General features: G+C 56.8%; 1 protein-coding gene and 1 long non-coding RNA gene across 2 annotated transcripts in view; one reads left to right on the top strand and one right to left on the bottom strand.

Moving 5' to 3' along the window:
• The first annotated feature begins 1,970 nt into the window (after window positions 1-1,970).
• Window positions 1,971-20,174, top strand: LOC128315896 (uncharacterized). Its single transcript, XR_008299034.1, has 2 exons — window positions 1,971-10,900; window positions 10,955-20,174. It is a non-coding gene; the product is annotated as an uncharacterized LOC128315896 (long non-coding RNA).
• The window catches only part of CSPG4 (chondroitin sulfate proteoglycan 4), a 34,643-nt gene continuing 26,333 nt past the window's right edge, over window positions 12,943-21,252 (bottom strand). Inside the window, exons 6-10 of the mRNA XM_027067818.2 lie at window positions 19,833-20,031; window positions 19,618-19,752; window positions 19,324-19,490; window positions 16,003-16,186; window positions 12,943-15,703 (exon numbers count right to left, since the gene is read on the bottom strand). Coding sequence (XP_026923619.2) covers window positions 13,869-15,703; window positions 16,003-16,186; window positions 19,324-19,490; window positions 19,618-19,752; window positions 19,833-20,031 — 2,520 coding nt within the window. The 3' untranslated portion in view covers window positions 12,943-13,868. The remainder of the gene's footprint in view (window positions 15,704-16,002; window positions 16,187-19,323; window positions 19,491-19,617; window positions 19,753-19,832; window positions 20,032-21,252) is intronic.

Genomic DNA, 21,252 nt, shown 5'->3' with positions numbered 1-21,252 from the left:
TGTCCACGTGGTCGCAGGTATAGTCGCCTAACCCAAAGCAGGTGCAGCCATGTGCAGCCACATACCCTGCCCATAAGCATGTAGGCTACCCCTGGCCATATGTACACGTATGCAGTCATGTGCTCACACAGTTTCACTCCCAGCCACGGTGCCACACGCTGTCACACATTCACAGCCACATCCACACGTGGCCACATCCACACACATGCCATAATCCCTTCACATAGCCATACCCCATCCTCACTCACGGTCACACTGCCATCCTACCCTCTCAGAGCGACACGCGCAGGTACTCAGACGCACGGCCCCAAGTTGCACACGCTCATAGCAAAGGTGTCACACAGGTAGCTGCTTCTAGACTGCACCTGTACCCCCTGCTGGGAGAGCCAGTGGCATCACCCATTGTACAGACAGGGAACTTGAGGTCTAGCGAGCGGCTGGCCGTGTCACCCATGGGGGCCATAATGTATTCAAGGGCCTGAGCTTAGCTCCCAGTAGCCCTGCGGCCAAGTCCCCAGGGCCAGTCCCTACTGCCTCCATTACCCGCTGGGTGAACCCACCCAACAAAGCTCCAGGCATCTCCTATCTCTCCAGCCAGAGCTGAGGCTGCAGCGTCCATATGAGCAAGAGCCAGGATGCGGTGGGCAGGGCCCAGGCCTGGGCGGGAGAAACATTCCTGCACCATCTCCTCCCCAAGCCTGCGAAGACTGGGCCCGCCCTGCCTGCCTGCCCGCTGACTCAGGCCTCCTGGAGCCAAGTCTGCTTGTCCCCAGCCCCCCACCAACCTGCTTCCCTACCAGTTCAGCTCCAGCGCGCCTCTGACGGCTGGGGTAGGAGACCATGAGCCCTGGCCAAAAGACCATGGGGAGAACTAAAATTTACCTCCCCCAGACATAGCTCAGAAGGGCTGATTGTGAAACCCAGTCCCAGGGTTCAGGATAGTTTAACACAAAGCCTTTTTCCTTTGGCTTGGTTTTTTGTTAGTCAAACCCTAGTGCAGTCCAGGCTGTTTAGAAAACAGAGTCTCCCATGGCTGTGGCCTCCTTGGTCCTCACAGCAGCCCTGGGAGGCGTCATTATTCCATTTCACAGACGAAGGGACTGAGGCCTGGCCGGAGGGAGGATGGGGCCGGGCTGGGATCACACCCTGAGACCAAGGTGGAGCTGGACTTGAACCCAGCTCTCCAACTTCGTTCCTCAACGTCTTGACTGACTCACTTAGGTCTGAGGGAAAAGGAGCTAGCAGAGCTCCGCTCCACAGGTGAAAGAATGGGAGCTGGCAGGCCCAACTGCTGACATGTGATAGGGGCTTGTGGGTAGCGTGAGTCCTGCCAGCCCTCAGGGACGAAGAGGCTACAGTGGCCCTGCACGGTGGCCATGGCATTGACCCAGGACCTCCATTTACTGATGAACGTGTGTGAGGAGCATCACTTCATTTCTCTGCAACTGACCGGAATTTCTTTTCTTTTCTTTAAAAAACATTTTTTTTAATGTTTATTTTTGAGAGAGAGAGAGAGAGAGAGAGAGAGTGAGTGCAAGTGGGGGAGGGGGCAGAGAGAGAGACATACACACACAGAATCCAAAGCAGGTTCCAGGCTCCGAGCTGTCAGCACAGAGCCTGACGCTGGGCTCAGACTCCTGAACCAAGAGATCATGACCTGAGCCGAAGTCAGACACTTAACTGACTCAGCCACCCACAGGTGCCCCCAGAATTTCTTTTTTTGTTTTCTCTTTCCCTCACATAATAGAAAAGGAATCTCAAGTCAGTTTGGGGACCCCTCCTTTCTGCTGGGATGCATATAAGTTTTGGGGAATGGCACTTTTCAAGACATGGGCAGGCCTCTGGCACTTTGAATTTTAGAGGCTGAATCCCACACCCTATCACACACATGAAAATTTGCCTGTGTTCCACATTAAAGGTCATTCATTTCTACTTCTTTCAGTTGGGTTCAATTTGTTACTTGGCAATGTCTTCTTGTCTTATAGGAATAACTGTATTAATTTTGATTTTGTCTTTTTGTGTCCTGCTTTTTTTTTTTTTCCCTGCAAACACTGTTGTGGGTTCTTGCAGACTCTCCTGGACCATGGCACTGGGCCTGTGGTGCCCACCGTGGTCCTAGATTAGCATCAGACCCTCTGGTCATCTCCTCCACCCACCCTCTGTCTTCCCACCTTGCCCTTTGATCCCCATCAGGAGGCCTCTGTGGGTCTGGCCTTTGGTCTGTTTTGAGCACTCAGAGCTCCCTCAATCATCCTTATACCTGTGGACCTCAAGGAACCTCAGGGGGCTGCAAAAGTCCCTTCTGTGGCCTGTGGTCCCCTTTGAGGCTCATGGTCAGCATTCCACACCCCCCACTGTGCACTCAAGCACAAGAAGCTTTGGGAGGCTCTACAGATCCTATGCAACCCTTTGTCATCTGAGGTCTGGCTGCCTCCTTGGGGCTCTACCTGGGAAGAGGTCCAAGCCCCTGCTGCTCCTGGATCTCCCAGCTTCTGGGGCTTCTACCCTCCCCCAGCTCAGGCAGTACCGTGGACACTGGATGGACATATTTCGCAACCACCCTGCATGCAAGAGATTATCAACATCATTTTACAGACCAGGAAATGGGGCCCAGTGAGGGAGGTGCTGGAATAGCCGAGCTGGTGTGAGATGGTAGCCAGGTCTGGGCCACCTGTGCTGGGAAGCCAACGATTGGTGCCTGAGGGAGGAGTTAGCCTCCTGGAGGCACCTGGGGCCTCCTCTGGGCTGACCTGATCCCCCTGGCTGCTATTTTGTCAGGAGTACAACAGGCGGGAGTAGTGTGAAGCTCCACTCCACAGCCCTGCTGCCCCCAGATAGCTACAAGTCCCCTGTTTCCTTTCCCTCCACCAGCCAGAGACAGGACCCTGGTATTGGGTGAGCGGCTGAGCCCTAGAGCAAATGCTACCCTTCACGTCCTTATTCGAGGGATGTTTCTTAATTGCTTCCTGCTTCCATTTCTCTATAACAGGAGTTGCAGATGGCTGTTAGGATTACATGAGCAAAACGCATCAGCTGGACAGTGCCTGCAAGTGTCCAGTAAGGAGGGGCTGGGATGACCAGCCTCTGAGGAGAGCCTTGAGGGGACCTAGAGAGAGGCTGGGCCAAGAATATTGTTACCTGACTTCATAAGTGAGAGAACTGAGCGAGCCCTCTAAGGCCACACAGTAGGTAGATGGCAGGGCTGGGCCTGGGACTAGGCCCCTGACCACCTCCAGACCTTGAGCCTTGCCCCATGTTGCCACCACGTCTTCACGGGGAGCAGTCTCCTTGGGGCTGGCTGACTGTCGTGGTATTTGTCAGTCCAGGGCAGGAGGAGTTCACTGGGCTGTTTGTTGGTTGTCACATACATCATCACACACAAGAGAGCATGGCCCAAGAGTTAAGAGATGCAGGCTCATGTCAGGCCTTCCTTGGATGGATTCATTGGGCAATCTCAGGCAGGGTCACGGCTCGGTCTCAGTTTTCCTCAACGGATGTTAACAGTTGTCACAATTACACAGGGCGCGACTTCACGAGTGCGGGCATTGTCACTGCTCTAGGTGTGCTGTGTCCTTGAAGCCACATGGGCCAGCAAGGCAAGGGTGGGGCTAAGTGCCCAACAGCTAACACTGAATGGCTGCTGTGTGCTGCTAGGTGCTGGGCATCGGGCTAAGTGGCTCCCATGAGTTATCTAATTCCCCACAACTGTCTGGAAGGTGAGAATGATTGCCAACATTCCCAGCAGACGGAGGCTCAGAGGCATGGAGTCACCTGTGTGAGGTCGTACAGCTGCTCATGGCATCGCGTTGAGGCTGAAGTCTGCCTGGGCCACACTGTGCCCTTCCAAGGTGGGCAGGCTGGGGGCAGCTGTCCTGCTGGAGAGTGAATGCACTAGTGCTGGGAACGGAGGGGAGCGGGGAGATGGGCGGTAAGTGGCAGGCACTGGGTGTTGGTGGCTGTGTGCCTTCAAGTTAGCAGGTGGAAAGGCAGAGGGCTTGGCCCACAGAGCGCACAGAGCAAATATTTGTTGACTGATAGTTTTCTGTAGGGCCTCCGGCTGGAGAAGGATCTGGCCACAGAGAGTGGACTGGGCAGATGAAGCCAGGGATAGGGAGCTGGGGGTCGGGGACAAGACTCAGGTGTCTGGGAAGGAACTGAGTCAGGAGCCTCTTTGCTTGAGGGGCCAGTATGCGGGTGAGAGTTGGTAGGGAAATGTCAGGACTGGGTCTTGTGAGTGCCAAGGCTGAGCCGGAGAGTGGGGGGGCCCAGGCCCTGGGGCTTTTATGTGGGGTGGGGGGGGGCAGGCAGAGGAGGGGGATGGGGTCTGCGCCTGCACCCGCTATCCCAGGCTGTGTGCATCCACCTGTGTGGTCACCGAGTGCCTGTCAGCATGTGCGCCTGTGCTTGCGTGTGGGTCCCCATGGTGGCACCCGTGCCCGTAGTCGTTCGGCCACATGTGCTTTTCCCCGTGCTCCCCAGCCTGGAAGAGCAACACCTCTCAACCTGAAGCTCAGGCCCAGACTTGCAATTGGGCTTAACTTCTCTCTTTCACTCACATTCCACATCCATCCACGAGCAAAGCCTTATGAGCTCCTCCAAAGAGATCCCGAATCTGACCTGTGTCACCATCTTACTGGCCAAGCCACCATGATGCCCGCCTGGATCACTGTGGTAGCACATCACTGTGGTAGCCTCCAAGCTGTTCTGCCTTCTCTACCTTTTTCCATCCTCCTGATGGTCCAGTAGGAGTCAGAGCCATCTCTTAAGACCATATTCTAAATCAAATCATGTCCGACCCTGCTTTCAACCTCCAGGGCTTCCTGCCATTCTTAAGTAAGCCAGATTCCAGATTGCTACCACAGCCCACAAGGTCCCTTTCTGATGGAACCTTGGACACCTGTCCCTTTGGCCACATAACTCCAGACCCACTGTACTCTTATTCCTCACCTAAGCCCAGAATGCTTACGCCTCAGGGCCTTTGCATTTGCTGGTCTGGAATGGTCTTCCTCCCAGATGTTTGTGTGGTTTGAACCTCAGTTAATTCGAGTCGTTGCTTCAAATGTTACCTCTTTGGAGAAACCATCTCTGACCATCTAATAAAGAGTCTTCCTAGTCCTAGCGCTCTGTCCCCTTGCCCTGCCTTACTGTTCTTTGTTTTACTTATTATCAATTGGCCATTGTATGCATTTGTGTTTCAAGTGTATACAAAAATAGAGAAACTAATATGATGGATCCCCATGTGCCCATACCATAGCCTTAGCAATTACCAACCCTGGGCCAGTATTTTACTCCCCCACATCCCTTGCTTCCAGCAAACACCAGACATCACAAATTCTCATCTGCAAATAAATACTTCTGTGCAAAGTTAGATTTTAAATATATCTGTTTGTTAGAAGGCAACCTTCGGGGGAGCTGGTGTTTGTCTTGTTCACTGCTGTATCCCCAGTGCCCAGGATGGTGCTCAACTCACAGCAGGTGACTTGGGATGTCTGCAGGGCTATGCCTCAGAACCCCCTTGTGTGGTTTCTGGTTTGCACAGGTCAACCGCTGTCAATTGAGTGCGTCTGCACGTGCCTATGTACACTGATGCATGGGGCAGTCCTGTGAATATGTGTGTGCGTGCACGTGTGTGTGTTGCAGCGGCTGGTGGCCAAAAGCATGCTTCCTCCCTGACATCATCTCCACATACCACCCCCCTTGCCCCCCAGGATCCAGGGACTTGCTCTGGGGAGTATTTCCCTCTTTCTCAGCAAGGCATGGCATAAGAAAGGGTGGGAGGGATGCATGCACCAGTCCCTGCTCATTCCTCTGGAGGGCTGGGTTTGAGGCCAGTGTGGCCTGGAGAGCCCCTCATCCTCCTCTGGCTGGTAGGAGGCTGTGCCATCCCAGGCGGTAGAATAGGCAGCCTCCTCCCTCCTGGGCACTGAAGCCCAGCTCAGTTGGGCTGGCATCAGCTGGGCAGGGGTGGGGTAGGTATGTATGAAGGGTGGTGGTATCCCAACCTGGCTGACTCCTGAGGCTCCTAGGGTGACCCCTGGGTAGTTGGGCAACTGAGCTCACTCACCTGGGTGAGAGTTCTGGCCCAGGGGCTCAGCAGTCACCCAACCCCCACCCCGGTTCTGCATCTTAAAGGGTTGGCCCTGGCAGGAGGGCAGTGTGGAAGGACATGCTTCCAGCCCAGTACCAGGTTTACTCAGGGCAGCTACTCCCTATCAGACTGTGAATTGCACGGGAGCTTCTCTCAGCCTGATCCCCAGAGCCCCTGTCTGCCCCAGGGCCAGTCTCCTGTCCCTCTGGCTCTACACCATCTTGCCCTCCCCCCATCCCTGCCCCCTGCTGTCCCCCGCCCACCCCGTCTTGTTTTGCTTTAAGCTTGGCTCTCCCTGTTCTTCAGGGCACAGCCCAGGCTCCCCCCCTTCAGGAGGGCCCTGTGTTCTGGCCCTCCCTGGGCCCACCGGGCCCATCCTCCCTCCAGCCCTGCCCTCCTCCACCGCCCTCCTCCACTGGACAGGGAGGTTCAAGTGGGACTCCTCCCTCTTGGGTCCAAGGGCTCAAGCCTCCTCCAACTTCTTCCAGATCAATGGGGTGGGGTGGAGGAAGGGAGGTCAGAGTGGCTTGTACCGAGAACTTGACCCCTTGCTGCACACCTCACTCTCCTTACCAAAGTCCAGCAAAGGAGAATGCCTTGATGTCCCTCTTTTCCAAATGGGGAATGCATTTGGCCTTCCAGGACTGAGCATTTGTTTAGCACTTACTATGTGCCAGGCACTGTTATGGCCGTAATAAATTACAGTAATAACAGTAATGTCAACTTCGAACATTTATTAAGCTTCTGTGATAGGATAGACCCATATGTTAGGCAATTCAATAATAACCACCCTTATAACAGCACTAATAATAATAGTCAATATTTATTGAGCATTTACTATTGTGCCTGGTGCTGTTCTAAGAGCTTTGCCACAACACTGACCCTTTGAAAAGCAGCCTTGGTCAGATGCACTGTTTTGACAGGTTCTAATTCAGGCAGAGGAGTGGAGCCTCTGGCTAACCACACAGGATTCACGGCAGTAGGAACTGGGAAATGGGCAGAAATGAAGACAGGAGGTGGGACTGAAGGCAGAAAGCAGGTAACAAACTCTCCCAGGCCTGGCTCTGTACTTTCTAGGGTCAGATATCCCATCCACAGGTGGGTGGACTTCTACAAGTTCATTGGGTAGACACAATCACCATCTCTGCCCTCCCTCCTTCAGTTCATGGGTTCTATCCCCAGACTGAGGTTCTCAGGCAGCTCATGGGGCAGAGGGGCTGAAGTTCTGGGGCCTGGAACCTTCTTGGGGTCCAAGAACCCTGCCCAGTTGCCTAGTCCAGGAGCCACACCCACAGGGCAACCTTCCTAGCAGGGCTGACTCAGAAGGAGCTCTTCCACCCTGACTCACAGCCTTCCAGGAGTGCTCAGGCTTCACCAGCCTCGCCCACCTGTCTGCTTGCTCACCAGGCCTTTAGAAGAGGCTACACCTTCCCCAACAAGACCCAACAGGGTTCCTTCTGCTACTCTCTGGTTCTTGGAGGGCTCTGCGCTGGCCAGCATGTCTGGCGTCTCTGACCCACACACTTGCCCTGATGCCTCTTTAGGTGCTAGGAATCCCACTGCTGGAAGATGCATCTTTGGCATCTGGAAGGGTTTCAATCCTCCAGGAGGTATGCTGGGTGATTAAGGTGAGTCACTCCTCTAAGGTTGGGGCCCTGAGACCTCTGACTGAATGCTGGGTCCTCTGGGGGCACCCATGGCTCGGCTCTGCTCTGTGCCCCTGAAGGGTGGGATCAGGTGAGCCCTGCGGTGGCAGGAGCAGCTGGCACAGGGGCCAGTGGATCCTGGAGGTTCTGACGAGGAGCTGTAGTGACAGGGGAAGGCTGAGTGTAAGGGGGTTCTGGGTTGTGTTCTCCTCCTGTCCCATTCAAACAACTTTGATTCTATCGGTGGCAGGCTCCCACATATGATTTGGTTAAAGTGTTCTGCCCATGGGCTTCTGAGTGGAGAGACGCCAGGTATCTGGTGGGGAGGAAGCCATGGGTGAGCATGGAGGAAGAGAAGTGAGTGCTGAAGGGTCTGGCAGGGACAGATTAAACCAGCGCCTTAGGAATTTAGGGCCTGGGGCCAGGTCCGCCTGGGCCCTGGAAGGGGTCTAGGGGCCACAGCAAGCAGTTGGGAGCCCAGCCAGCATTCCTGGGGATGAGAGAAGCCAGGGGAACCAGATGGGAAGCCAGGAAAGAGGGGTCTGGGTGAGATTGGTGGTCAGAGACCTTTTGGCCTGTGGGAAGAGAGGAACTATATTCTGGTAATAGATATCTACTGAACATCTGCTATATACCTAGCCCTGGGCCAGGCTGGACACTGCTCTGATGGGCACACAGCATTGAACTATATTTACTGCAAGGTGTGGAGGGCTGGGGGCCTCAGCAACCTGGGAGGGGAGGGGAGTTGGCCCTGAAGGCACTCAGCACCAGGGCGGCACACAGCCTGGGGGCCACGGCTAGCATTTGTTCTGGGAGCCAGAAGGGACAGTTAGTGGTCCAGCCCCTCTTGCTCCCCAGCCCTCTGCAGGACAGGATGGGGTACTCTGGGAGGTGCATCCCCTCCTTCTTGATCAGGCCTGGGCAGTAGCCTCGCAGGCAGTTTCTTTCCCCCTCTCCTGCTGGCTGCTGCTGCTGCTCTACTGTGGGGGAGACCCGATGCACTGACTGGGGACCTTGGCTGGACCCTTCCTTTTGTCTCTCCCTCTGTAGGTGGAACCTGGACAGGTGGGGACGGGGTGACTAGCTGGGTTGCAGAAGGCAGGTTGGTAGGGGCTGCTGCACTTTCTGGGACCTGTCTGTGGGAGATAGGGTGGGAGTGGGCTGCTTCCGCAGACCCTCCCCACTGGATCAGACCTGGCTAGCCTGGCCCTCCTCTGCTTCTCTCTTGTCCTGAGTGGAGGCTCCTGGAGCAGGAACCCCCACATCAGAGCCCTATCTGCCCAGATCTGTGGGGCACCTAGGTACTTCAAATGGGTGTGGGGAAGGATGGACAGCTTGAGGTGGAAGACAAAACTCTGGAACTAGATCACGTGGTCTGACCTCTTTCTAGCTCTGTCATTGACTGGCTGTGATCTTGGCCTGGTCTCTGCCTCTTGCAGCTCAGTTTCTCCAATCGAAGTCAAGGGGGATGACTTAAGTCAATGTGTCTTAAACTTTACTGGTTGGTTGTCTAATCACCTGGACCTTGTTAAAATGCAGGGTTTGACTCAGCAGATCTGGGGTGAGGCCTGAGAGTCCTCATTTTTCTTTTTCTTTTTTAAAGACTTTTATTTTTAAGTACTATGTCCACCCAGCGTGGTGGACTCATAACCCCCAGATCAAGAGTTGCATACTTTACAGACTGAGCCAGAGTTCACAGTCCTCATTTCTAAGAAGCTCTCAGGTGCTTCTGATGCTGCTGGTCCATGGACCCACTTTGGGCAACAAAGGCTTAGACAACCCATCTAGTTTGGGCCTTCAGGACCCAGAGACTGGGTCACTTGGTCCCTCTCTGACCTCACAAGGCATCAGAAGGAAGCCTTGGGATTAGCTCTAGGTTTTGGGCTAACAGAGCTGGCAGTGCTCAGGTTGGTGGGGCACGGGGCACCACCAGCTGAGGCTGCATTTGGGTAGACAAGTTCTTTCTTGGTCACTGGTCGATTTAACCAAGGGCTACTTTTGTCTGTGGGGGGTCTTAGAACATCTCCCTTGTGAAGGAACACAGCACAACCCACAAATTATCCTGGTGGCTCTCGGAGGAGCCTGCATCCTTTATGAGGACAGCAGCTATCGGTTAAATGCCGTACCTCGTTACACCGAGATAGGAAATGTGACCAGGAGGTAGTTGGGCATGCTTAGCTTTAGCAGCTGCATGGCTGCCCCTTCCATGGAAAGACCCGACACACTCTAAGGAGAGAAGGAGGCTGATAGAGCAAGGTGCCTTCCCACTCTGGGCTTCCCCTCACCAGCCAGTTGACACGGCTGGGTTAGGGCACACATCGTGGTGTGGTAGTTACTTATTTGCATGTCTGGGGCTCTTCAGGAAGGGGTGGGTGGATTCCTGTGTGCATCTCCCACAGCAGTTTTGGCACAAAATTCCCTTGCCAATGCCTGACTAATCCTAGCGGTAACTATACAGAGATGGTGTTAACTACAACGGAGCCTCGGGGAGGATAAGGGCTGTGGAGAGAGGGGTCCAGCAGGTCTGGTTAATGTCCTGGCTCCATCCGTTTGCCAGGGCATCTTCACACGTTATGGCAAGGAATGGGAGACCCAACCAGAGAACTCTGGGGGCTGCCCAGGTACCTCCATCCCTTTAAGATCCTGAATCTTCAGGGCCCAGAGGAAGATGCCAACACCCCTGGCAGTTCCCATTGGTCAGGAGAGGTGCAGGGCAGGGTCAAGATCCATTTTTCTTGCTTTCTATTGGAGGATGATGGTTCCAGCTCGGTGGGGTCTACAGCTGCCATAGCAACTGTGGGCCAGCTCCTAGCATGAGGGGAGGGGCTCAAAGGGAGCCCCTTCTTTAGCATCTAATAGGCTAGACCATTTAGGGTGGTGGGCAGGACTTCTAAGCTAGGGACCCTAGGAACCGGGCCCTCTGTCAATCCCTACCCTGCTTCCCACATCCCCTCCACCACCACCCCTCCCACTGTGGGTTCACTTCTTGGCTCTGCTGATGTCAGCTTGGGTCTCTGGATGGGCAGGGAATCCTAGCCCTTGGTTCCACATGGCCAGGTCTGGGGACTGTTGGGAGGGCCACAAGTGAGGGGTACTATCTCCAGAGTTTGTGTGTGCAGCTGTATATATTGTGTGGGTGTATGTTATTATGTAGGAAGGTATTTAGGTCTGTGCTGTGTATATTGTGTGGGTGTATGTTATTATGTAGGAAGGTATTTAGGTCTGTGCTGTGTATCTGAAGGTCTAAAGGTACACAGCTGTTTGCACAAGTGCAGCGTGTGTGTGTGTGTGTGTGTGTGTGTGTGTGTGTATGTGAAGAGGGTCAGAGGCTCCCAAACTTTCCTAACACTTGTACACAGGCTGGCTCCTTAAAGCTAGGCGATAGTGAGTTATTTTGCAAAGTGGATAGCAACCCTTTTAAGTCTTGGGTGCATATCTGAAATCTGCAAGGGATTTGCATAAATTGAGGCCCCACATTTAGATTGGGTTCCAAGTTTGGGATTCCAGTGAAAGACCCGCTCCCAGGTCCTCATGGAGCTGCTTGCACTATGCCCTGGGTGCCAGCCTGCTGTCCAGCACAGGCTTAAAGGAGCTGGAGCAGTGTCAGCTGGTGCCAGCTCACTGGGGGCAGGGCAGGCTGGGCTGAGTGAACAGAGAGGGTGTCGTCAGTCCTCTGGGGGAAATCGGAGATAAGGCCAGATCCTGCCTGGCGGGTCTGTCACCCTTGTCTCAGCTTACACTCCCAGGGAAACTGGGTGGAGACTGGCACCAGATATTAGGGCCCTGAGGATCTGGCCCTGAGCTCCAGGAAGAGGCAGGGAAGAACGTGGGGTGTGGTGTGGAGACACCCTTGGCAGGGCCCCTGTGTGAGGCTGGCCTGAGGGGTGCTGGAGAGACTAGGTTGTAAAAGGAAGCCAGGGCAGGATTTTGAGCCTCTGGTGTAGAGGGATCTCTATGGGGGTCCCTCTCTATGGGTCCTGGCAACTTCCTTGGGGGCAGACTCTTCAGTGTGGCAAGAAGAGCTGGCTGGGCCTCAGGGTCTGGTCTAATCTAATGCTGCTTTTCTGTGTGTGGCTGGACAACCCCCTAACCCTTTCTGACTCTCAGCCTGCCCTCGATCCTCTGGGGGCCCTTTCAGCAGTGAAATACCAGGATTCCTGGTGTCCTGCCCAAATCTTGTGAGTGAAGGAGGATCTAAGGGGATGTCGAGATGTTAAAGGGGCACTGAGAAGCGTCCCTGCAGGGAGCTGTAGGGGCAGCAGTGGAGAGGAGGGAGTTTCCTCTCTTGCCCTAGTTCCTGGTTCAGATGTTACAGATATGGAGACACAGGGAAGAGGTGACTCTGGTCCCCAGACACTGGTCAGCTGCCAAAGGCTGGTTGGGACTCTCCACCCCAATGTGGCTGTGCTCAGGTCCCCTGCTCCCACCCTGAGAGCTGCTTTTTCTCTGAGGACATCAGCCTACTGCCAGGGCAGTATCACCTGGGACCCAGAATCTGTCCTTTTCACCTGCAACCCTGGGAGACCCTCAAAAGGGAGAGGGGCAGAAGGTGACAGCTCCTTAGCAGCTCATAGAGGGTCTTCTGGAGACCCTGTATCTCGGCTCCATCTCTAACCAGATGACAGCCTCTCGGGATAGCTGGTTTTTCAGAATCCTTGCTGCTTACCCTACCTTCGAGAAGGAGCACCTTGGTCTTCTTGTTGGGGGTGGAGACCAAAAGAAACCTTTCTTGTGAAAATCTCCAGGGAGCCAAGGGAAGGCACCTGTGGCAGGCCCCTCTGTCTCTCCAGCAGTATCAGGTCCCAGCCTTGGGGTCCCTTTCTGCCCCTTGGTCTCCTCACCTTTGCTCTCTAACCTCTTGAGAGTGGGGAGGGACAAGGCTGTTGAAGCCAAAACTCAGGCAAAGAAATATATGGCTGGGACACTGAATATATCTCCTGATTTAGTTGCTTCCTTAAGCTCCTTGGAGAAGGCCTAGCCTATCTCTACTAAACCAAAGGGCTTTGGCCCCATCCCACAAAGACTGGCCCACCTGCCTACACAGGTGGGGCCAGAAGAGATCTGAAAGGCCCAAGAGGTGGAAATTTAGGGCTCGAGTAGCTCTGTCTTGCCTGTTTGCTGAGGCCTGGTAGGATGGCCTGCCCCAGGGGAGTGCAGGCTGGTGTGGACAAGGACCCAGTGCATGGTCAGACAAATGACACACAGCTGTCCAGAACCTCCAAAGCACCATTTATCCAGGCCCCATGGACTTGAGTGCCCCCAATGGCTCACCCCCCAGTCCTTGGGGGAGCACAGGCATTACAGTGGCCCCTGGCCTGAGACCCTACATGCTCCTCAGCCCCGCCTGTTCCCGGGCCACAGACCCATACTGCCTACCTAGCCCTCAGCCCATCAAGGCGGGGCCCTGGGAATGAACTGGCCTCAGACCCTCCTCCATCCCACATTCTCAGGGCTCCATTAGTCTCGGCTAGCTCAACACTGTGTTAAATAGCTTCCTTGCAATCCCTCTTAAATAAACCCATTCCCAGAGCAACCTGCCTTACCTTGCACCCTGAATATATTATTCTACTGGCTTATGTCTCCTAGAGAGTGGAGGGTCTCTCTCCTCCTGCCCTCTGCTCCAGGGAATACCATCTCCCTAAAAAACTAGGGGAAAAAGTTTTCCCGTCAACCCTGGGGCAGAGACAAAGGGAGCCTTGGCTTGGAGTGGAAAAGCCTGGAATCCCTGTCCATCTTCCCTACCCTCTCTTCTCCTTGACCTCTTAGCAGCCTGGGTCAGATGTGACTTACCCAAGATCACAGACCCAGGATCCAGAGTCCTGACATATCTAGGAGATCACTCTGGTTTTGACAGCCCAGACTAGCTCCGGGGCAGGGGGACTGACTCTAAGCCTGCCTCTGACCTTGGCCCCCTTGCAGTTCTCCAGGCGTGGAGAAAGCTGGGGAGATTCCAGCTCTTGACTCTACTTGGTCCTGCACCCCTGGGACTTCCTCCCAGCACCCTCCACCTCAGATGTCCCCAGGTATCTCTGGCTCTGGGGATACTCAGACAGCACCAGGGCACGGGAGCAATGGGGCCGGGGCCTGAGCAAGCCTGTCCCTGGCCTGATCAGCATCTGGGCCCAGGCCAGGCCTCACACCCAGTACTGGCCGTTCTTGAGAGCAGGGTTGGGTGTCCGGCAGAACTGTAGGAGCTCTGGGTCAGGCTGGCCCCCTGGCGGGGGCCCCTGGCTGGGCACTGCGGTGAGTGGGATGGCTTGGCCCGGCTCTACCTTGCGGAAGGTCTCGGTGTCGCTGGCTAGGCCGTTGCGGGGCTTGGCGGTCAGCACCTGGACATCGTGCTTGCCCGTCTTGTTGCGTTTGCGGAGGTAGAAGAGCAGGGGCAAGATGAGTGCCAGAAGCAGGAGGACCAGGCACACGGGAATGATGACACTGAACATGTTGGCCTCCAGGAAGCCCAGGAAGCCCCTCCTGGCCACGGTGGGCACGGGGCTGGAGGCTAATGGGCCTGGCTCGCCCGTGGGGGTGCTGCTCTCTGGGTTCCTTGCTTCTGTCTGAGCAGCCTCGGGGAGACTGAGCAGGGCCACACTGTAGGGCCGGGCTGCATTGTAAGGCTCAGTGTCAAAGTCCAGTGAGGCCACAGCAGGGGGCACACCCCGTGCCCACAGCTCCAGAGTGAGACTGTCGCCTGCGGGGCCAGGGGACCTACCCTCTGGCCTGCCCACCTCCAGCCCCAGCCTTCCATCCTCAAGGTCCCGCTGGGTGAACTGCTCCACAAGCTGGCTGTCCCTGGGCTCCGTTCTGGCCCGGGGCACGCGGACCACGCGGCCATGCCGGGGTCCCGCCAGGAGCCGGAAACGGGGCACACTGCCCGTGCGGTTGGCCAGCTCGCCCGCATCTAGGACGGTGGAGTCCAGGCGCAGGGTGGCACCCTGGGGCCACGGCCCACCCGCCCACACTCGCAGCAGCGCCCTGACGGTGACGTTCACTGTGGCCGACGCGTTGGCACCTCTGGCCAGTGCCAGGATGCTGAAGTGGTCGCGAGAGGAGGAGAAGTTGGTGAAGGCAAAGACCACCTCCCCCTGGTCTACCTGGAGCTGGCTGAAGGCCGTGGCCGGCTGCCCGGCCACCAGGAGCTGCCCGAACCGGGGCCCCCTGGTGAGGCGGTAGGCTGCGTCTGGCTCCTCCCGGTCTGACACCACCTGGAGCTGCTCCCGGCTCAGGGAGGAGCGCCCCAGGGCCTGGGGCACCTCTAGGGGCGCGCGCAGCCACACGTTGATGGCCGCCGGCAAGACGTCCACGGCCAGGGCCACGGGCAGCGGGGGGCTGGCCCCGTCAGACACGCTCAGCTGCACAATGCCGGCCACGCTGCTCCCGTTGGCCACGAAGGCCAGCCGCCCCGCGTCCACGTCGGCCTGCGTGAAGCGGATCACGGGCCCTGGGCCGGCCCCCGCCAGACTCAGGAAGCCGTTGAGGGGGGCCCGCTGCACCTCGTACTCGATCTCCCCGGGGGCCGAGTCTGGGTCCACCACACTCAGCTGGGCCCGGGAGACCAGGGCGCGGGAGCCCCGGGTGAGCCGCAGCGGCACAGAGGCCTGGGGCCGAGGCGGCCGCTCGTTCACGTCCCGCACGGTGATGGCGAAGGCCTCCGAGGTTTGGGGGCCCGAAACGGAAGCCCCCGCTGGCCCCTGGAGGTGGGCACGGAAGCGGAAGCCATCCTGCTGGGTGCCCCCGCCGCCGTGGGCGTAGACCAGCTGCCCTGCGGCCAGCTCGGACTGCAGGAAGTGGGGCCGCCCGGCGTCGAGGGGCTCCCCAGACACCAACAGCTGGCCCCGGGTGGGGAACTGTGTGATTTGGAAGAGTACGTCGTGCTCTGGGCGCTGGGGTGATGGAATGGTGGCCAGGAGGTTGGAGGCATCAAGGGCGTCCCTGGTGATCTCTGCCCGCTGGCCTTCAGGGACCCAAAGACCTGGAGGTGGGACATAGGCTGTGAAGGTTCTGTCCACTGAAGAAAGACCTCAGACCCTCAGACCAGGACCCCTGGGGCAAGGTTGTGTCTTCTTCCGTCAGACCAGGGACCCCAGGGTGGGGCTCAGGGTACCCCGGAGGATAAGGATCATGTCTCCTCTCTAACCTCAAAGCGTCCCCACCTACCCACGCTCCCTATAACTTTCCAGGTCCTGGGGACTGACATGGGAGCTGCTGACCCTGGCCTTGTGTCCCCTCCCCTCTCGGCCCTCCCAGTGTCTCCCAAACTTTGCTGTTCACCTTTGTTACTCCAGAGGCGGCTGGGGCGCTGGGGACAGGCAGCCTCGAAAGACACAGCCACAGCAAGGGTGGTGGCCACATCAGGGGCTGGGGGCGACGACAGCTGGAGCTCCACGGCGTCACGGACCTCCCAGAAGGGCTCAGGGGGCATCTCGTGCTCATACAGAACAGTCCCAGCATACACCTGTGGGGAGACCCCATTTTGGGATGAGAGGTGGGTTCAGCCCGTGGTGGCTGGTAGCCCCCTCCCTGGGCGGCACTGGCACTGGGCGCTCCAGTCTCCTTGATGAACTCTCGGTGCCCAGCCTCACTCTCGGCTCACCTGGCTGTGCCTCGCTCTAAGTCGGTAACCCGTGCTCTTCCTCACTAGCTCAGTGGGTCACTGTTGGCAATCGTGTGGCAGTGAGGTGACTGGCTCTGGCGCCAACGCCTTGTCAAATCTGGACCCTGCTGCCTCAGGCAAATCACCTCATCTCTCTGAGCCCCTGGGGAAAGCAAAATTCTATCCATGCTTCTCTCAACAGCTTCTCTCAACTTCCTTCCACTTTTGCACTAGGTCCCTGCCCCTCTTCCCCGCCGAAGACACCAGTCTTACCATTTCCCTTCTTTCTCCTGTGGAGACAATCCAGCCCCCGCCCCCCACCCCCAACAAGGGAACAGTCTCATCATTACTCAACCCCATGTAGTTATTCTCCTCCATCTTAAAGAAAAAACTTGTGACTTCACTTTTTCCAACATTTGTCGCCCCTCCCATTTTGCTCTCCTTTACAGCAAAACTCCATAAAGAATACTCTTTAATCTCTCCCAGGCTGCTGTCTCCTGAACTCCAGACTCACATATCCACTTGCTTCCTGGCCGCTCTGTGCAGATGGACAGATCCCCTACCTGCACACCTCTCCTAGTCCCTCCCACTTCATGTGGTGGCAGCTCTGTTCTTCCAGAGGCTCAGGCTCAAACCCCTGGAGTCATCCCAGACTATTCCTTCTCTTGCATACTGTCACTTCTGGCCTGGATTATCCCCATGGCCTCCTGTGTGCCAGCTTTGACCCCTGCTCCCTCCCCCTACAGTTGTTCTTAACACAGAAGCCAGAGTGAGCCTTTTAAAATGTACGTGAGGCTATGTCACTCTTGCTCAGATAGTGCAGTGGCTCCTCATTTGGCCACAAAGATCTGACCTGGTTACCCCTGTGACCTCACCTCCTACCATTCCCACCATGGTGTCTCCATTCCAGCCACATCTGCTGTTCTCTAGGGCTGTTTGCATGTTAAACACCTAGGAATATTCCTCGTTTCCATAAAGAAATCTGCTCTCTCCCCCTTGTGATTCAAACGTGTCCTCTTGGCTTATTTTTTGTTTTTCCCTTTTAGGAGATGTAGGAACTGTTGTCCTCTTCTCAGAAAAACAGGACTTGCACAATACTAAGATGGAAACTGGGATCCCAGCATGCAGGAGACTCTAGGACAGGGGGGTTGTGATGAACTGGAGAGGGGTGCCCCATCTAACAGGGGAGCCATCCATCCTTTGAAGGGGGTGAACCACAGTTCTAAAGGGGGCACAGACCCAGGCTGAAAGGGGCTGCAGACCCAGGCTGAAAGGGGCCGCTGTTCCTCAGCTGATTGTGGTAAGAGGGAACACAGCCTTTTAAGAACCTGGAAATCAGGCTTGTGTGTGTGTGTGTGTGTGTGTGTGTGTGTGTGTGGTGCGTGTGAAATCCCCCAAAGGGGATATGTTGATCATTAATTTAAAAATATTAAATGCATTGTGCAGGCCAAATAAAACACATCTGTGGACCAGATGTGGCCCATAAGGACTGTCAGCTATAACCTCTGGCCCAGGCTGAAGGGTGGCAGGAAGGAAATCGAGGCCCCTAGGAGTGGGGTGAAGGCTGGATGCCTGGGTGCAAGGAGCTTCCGTGGATGGGAGGCATCTGGCTGGGGGTGAGGCAAATCACAGGCAAGACAGGGAGGGGGTCTCTGAGCTCCGGGAGCAAACGGTGTCCTCTGGCGAAAGAAATCTTGGACTAGCAGTCAGAAGCCATAATCCTGGTTTTGTCTCTTACTAGCCACATCCTCTGAATAGTTGCCTCATATCCTTAAGCCTCAGTTTCCTTATCTGCAAAACAGGACACCTGATCTCTGACCCACTCAGCTCAGAGTATTGTGGGACAGTGTGCCGTCAAGACTACCCAGCCCTGTCCTGCCCCCTGCCCCAAAGTCGGGACAGCATCTCTGCTAGGAAGCTTCTTCCCAGCTTCTCTGGGTGGTACTGCTGTCTGGCCCCCTGGTGGCCATTCACTTCCATCCGCATATTGCTGGGGTGTGGGGAAAGCACTGTGGGTGGGGGAGGGACCCTGAAGGCCTTGTCCTGTTCCCTCCCCCTTCGTAGGCATCGGATGACAGAGGCTCCCAGGGGCTCAGGGTGCACAGCTTCTACAGCCATCAGCCTGTTGAATATCTTATATGGTGGGAAGGGGACCTGGGCAGAAGCTAGGGCTTCATGAGAACCAAAAACCTGGGGGGGGATGTTGACATGAGAGACCTTTTGCCATCTTCCCTTGTTAAAGACGCCTCCTTCCCTGATGTCTGAAAGATCCTCACCTGCTGTGCCTTTGGAGCAAGCGGAGGCTGCCAGCACACAGGGCACCTCCCCCACGTAGAAGGGGTATTAATTTAAGTGATGGCTGCTGGCCCCACCAGCACATTTAGCACAGAGAGTTCTGTGCTCCCAGCAACTAGCAGTGTCCCTCTTCACATGGCTGAGCGTTCTAGTTTTTACCTGGTGGCCGCTGGTGTGCTCTGGGACAGCTATGCCCTGAAGTGAGATGGCAGCATCACGTCCACTCCAGTTCCTCAGCTGCCTTGTGTCCACTCATTGGCTCCCAGGATCCACTCTGCTTCTTGCTGGCTCCTGACCTGAGCTCCAGGCTTGCACCTCTGCTCACAAGCCCAACAGCTGCCTTCATCTTGAACTCCACCCCCCCGAACCAAGCACTGCCCCTCACTAGCCACTGGGGTAAGCTAGTGTCCCCAGCTCAAAGCACCCTTTCTAGCTCCTAAGGTCCAACTGCAGCTTCCTCCTGGAAGCCATGCCCCAGGACCTTATCCCTGTTCTGGGCTCTTGTAGCCCTGACCTCTTGCATCCTTCTGTCTCCCAGACTGGTGGCTCTGGGAGGGCAAGGCACGCACAGCCTGGCCTGTGGTGGGGCCGGCGAGCGTCTGCTACTAACGATGTGGGAGCGGTGCCCCCGTGTCCACTGGCAGAGTGGGCCACCCGAGGCTGAATGGAGTCTAAGTGGTGGCTGTAGAGAGCTGGGCCCTTACCTCAGCCTGAGTGAAGTTCACCAGGGCCTCCCCAGAGCCACCCTGCTGGGCGTGGAACAGCCGGCCCAGCCGGGGGCCCTGCACCACGCGGTAGAGCAGGTGGTGGGGGTCCGTGCCTGCACTGGAGCTGGCTCTCAGGCTCTGGCTGCTCAGCGGCTGGACCGACCCTGTGAGAGGGATAAGGGGCCTGTTGGCTTTTGACCAGGAGCCAGGGCGAGGCCTGCGACTGCTGGGAGGCAGCGTGACCCTGGGGTGTCACCCGGCCTACAGGCATGCCTATGCTCGCAGACCCACCTGGGCACACGTTCAGCGTCCGGCTACCCTCTAGCGAGAGGAGCAGCTGCTTCTGGGCCGTCACGCGGAAGAAGTGTCCGGGGGAAGTGTGCTCACCATCGGAGAGGCTGAAGTGGAAGCCTCCGTCCAGGGCTCCTGAGGACGGGGGTGAAGTTGGGTCTTGCTGGCCCATGGTGGCTCCCCATTCTCGGGGCGTCCCACCTCTCAGTACTCACCTCTATGTGAGAACAGCACCAGCCCTCCATCTAGCTGGGCCTGCGTGAAGCTGTGGACCTCGGTGCCCGGTGCCGCCCGCAGCACTACCTGCCCATTGCTGGGCCGCTCGATGGTGTAGACCAGGTCCTCCGGTCCTGAGTCGCTGTCTGTGGCCCTGAGGGCCTCCGGAGGGAAGGGCACAGTGGCCCCCTCCCACATCTGGGGACACATGCCTGTGAAGATTCTATCCCCACCAAGCTCTCCCAACTTGTTCCTCCCTGGCCCTGAGGCCGTCATCATCGCACTGTGGCTCAGGCCCTCAGCTGTCATGGAGGCCTGTGCCATTCTGGGCCCCCCCACCCCCCACAAAGGGCCCTCCACCCCATTCACCTTCCCCTCTCATTCCAGGGCACAGGCTCCCTTCTCTCTGTCTGCCCTAATATTGCCTTGTGCTTCAAGGCCAGCTCATGTCCCCCTCCCGCAGGAAGCCCTACCTCTTACCCTCACCAGGTTCTCCCTTCAGAGACCCCCAACCCTGACTGACTGCACTGCTTTATCTGGTTCTCACTGGCAGGGCAGAGGTCTCCCTTTAGACCCTCCATAGTGAGTCTGGGCATGGGCTGGGCACACTATGGGATGGTGAGTTTTGCCACCCCAGGTTGCTTATAAGTGGGCTCCCCTTGCAGGTGAGGCAGGGCCTGGGAGGCACAGGGCTGGAGAGGCTGATGTCCTCTCCTGTTGGGTCCTGTCCCATGCCACCGAAGCAGCACTGGGATGAGGGCTCAGGTGTTTCCAGTGCAGTCACAAGCCCCAACCAGGTGAGTGAGGGGTGTGGGCAGCCCCTCCCCATGCTCAGGGAAGGGAGCCCCCCTCAAGCTGCCAGCAGGGCAGGATCCCATTTCTGGGATCCCATTTCTGGGATCCTGTTACACAACCCCAGCTGGGTCAGCAACTTGGGCAGTGTTGGGGAGGGGGGTTCCCCTACCTGGAAAGCTGAGCCCTCTGGGATTCCAGGGCACCTTCTCCCAGCCCCAGGCTAACCGCCCCCCCCTCCCGCCCCCCCAGGGCAGAGCTCTGAAGGGGGACCACGATGTTTGGAGGCGGGGCTTTGGCCCTGGGCTCCTGGCACAAACACGGTGGACAGCACCACCTGGTGGCCAAGATGCCACACAGTGCCACCTGCCAGTGGTTCCAGAGCAGCCATCTCCCCACATTGGACCACTCCCCACAGGTACATCCTCTGCCATCAAAGATGTCCAGGGCCTCATGTCACAGACGGCCCAAGTCAGGTGAATCCTTCCATGACTCTTGTTGACCCTAGAAGCCAGCATCAAGGCCCTGCCCATCCACTATCTTATATGATCTTGGTCAAGCCATACCCTTTCTGTTCCGCTAGTAACTACTTCCGTGACCAAGGAGAAATTCTGTGACCTGACTGGG

This window comes from Acinonyx jubatus, chromosome B3, assembly GCF_027475565.1.
Source record: "Acinonyx jubatus isolate Ajub_Pintada_27869175 chromosome B3, VMU_Ajub_asm_v1.0, whole genome shotgun sequence".
Classification (NCBI taxonomy): Eukaryota; Metazoa; Chordata; class Mammalia; order Carnivora; family Felidae; genus Acinonyx; species Acinonyx jubatus.
This window is presented reverse-complemented; position numbering and strand designations above follow the sequence as displayed.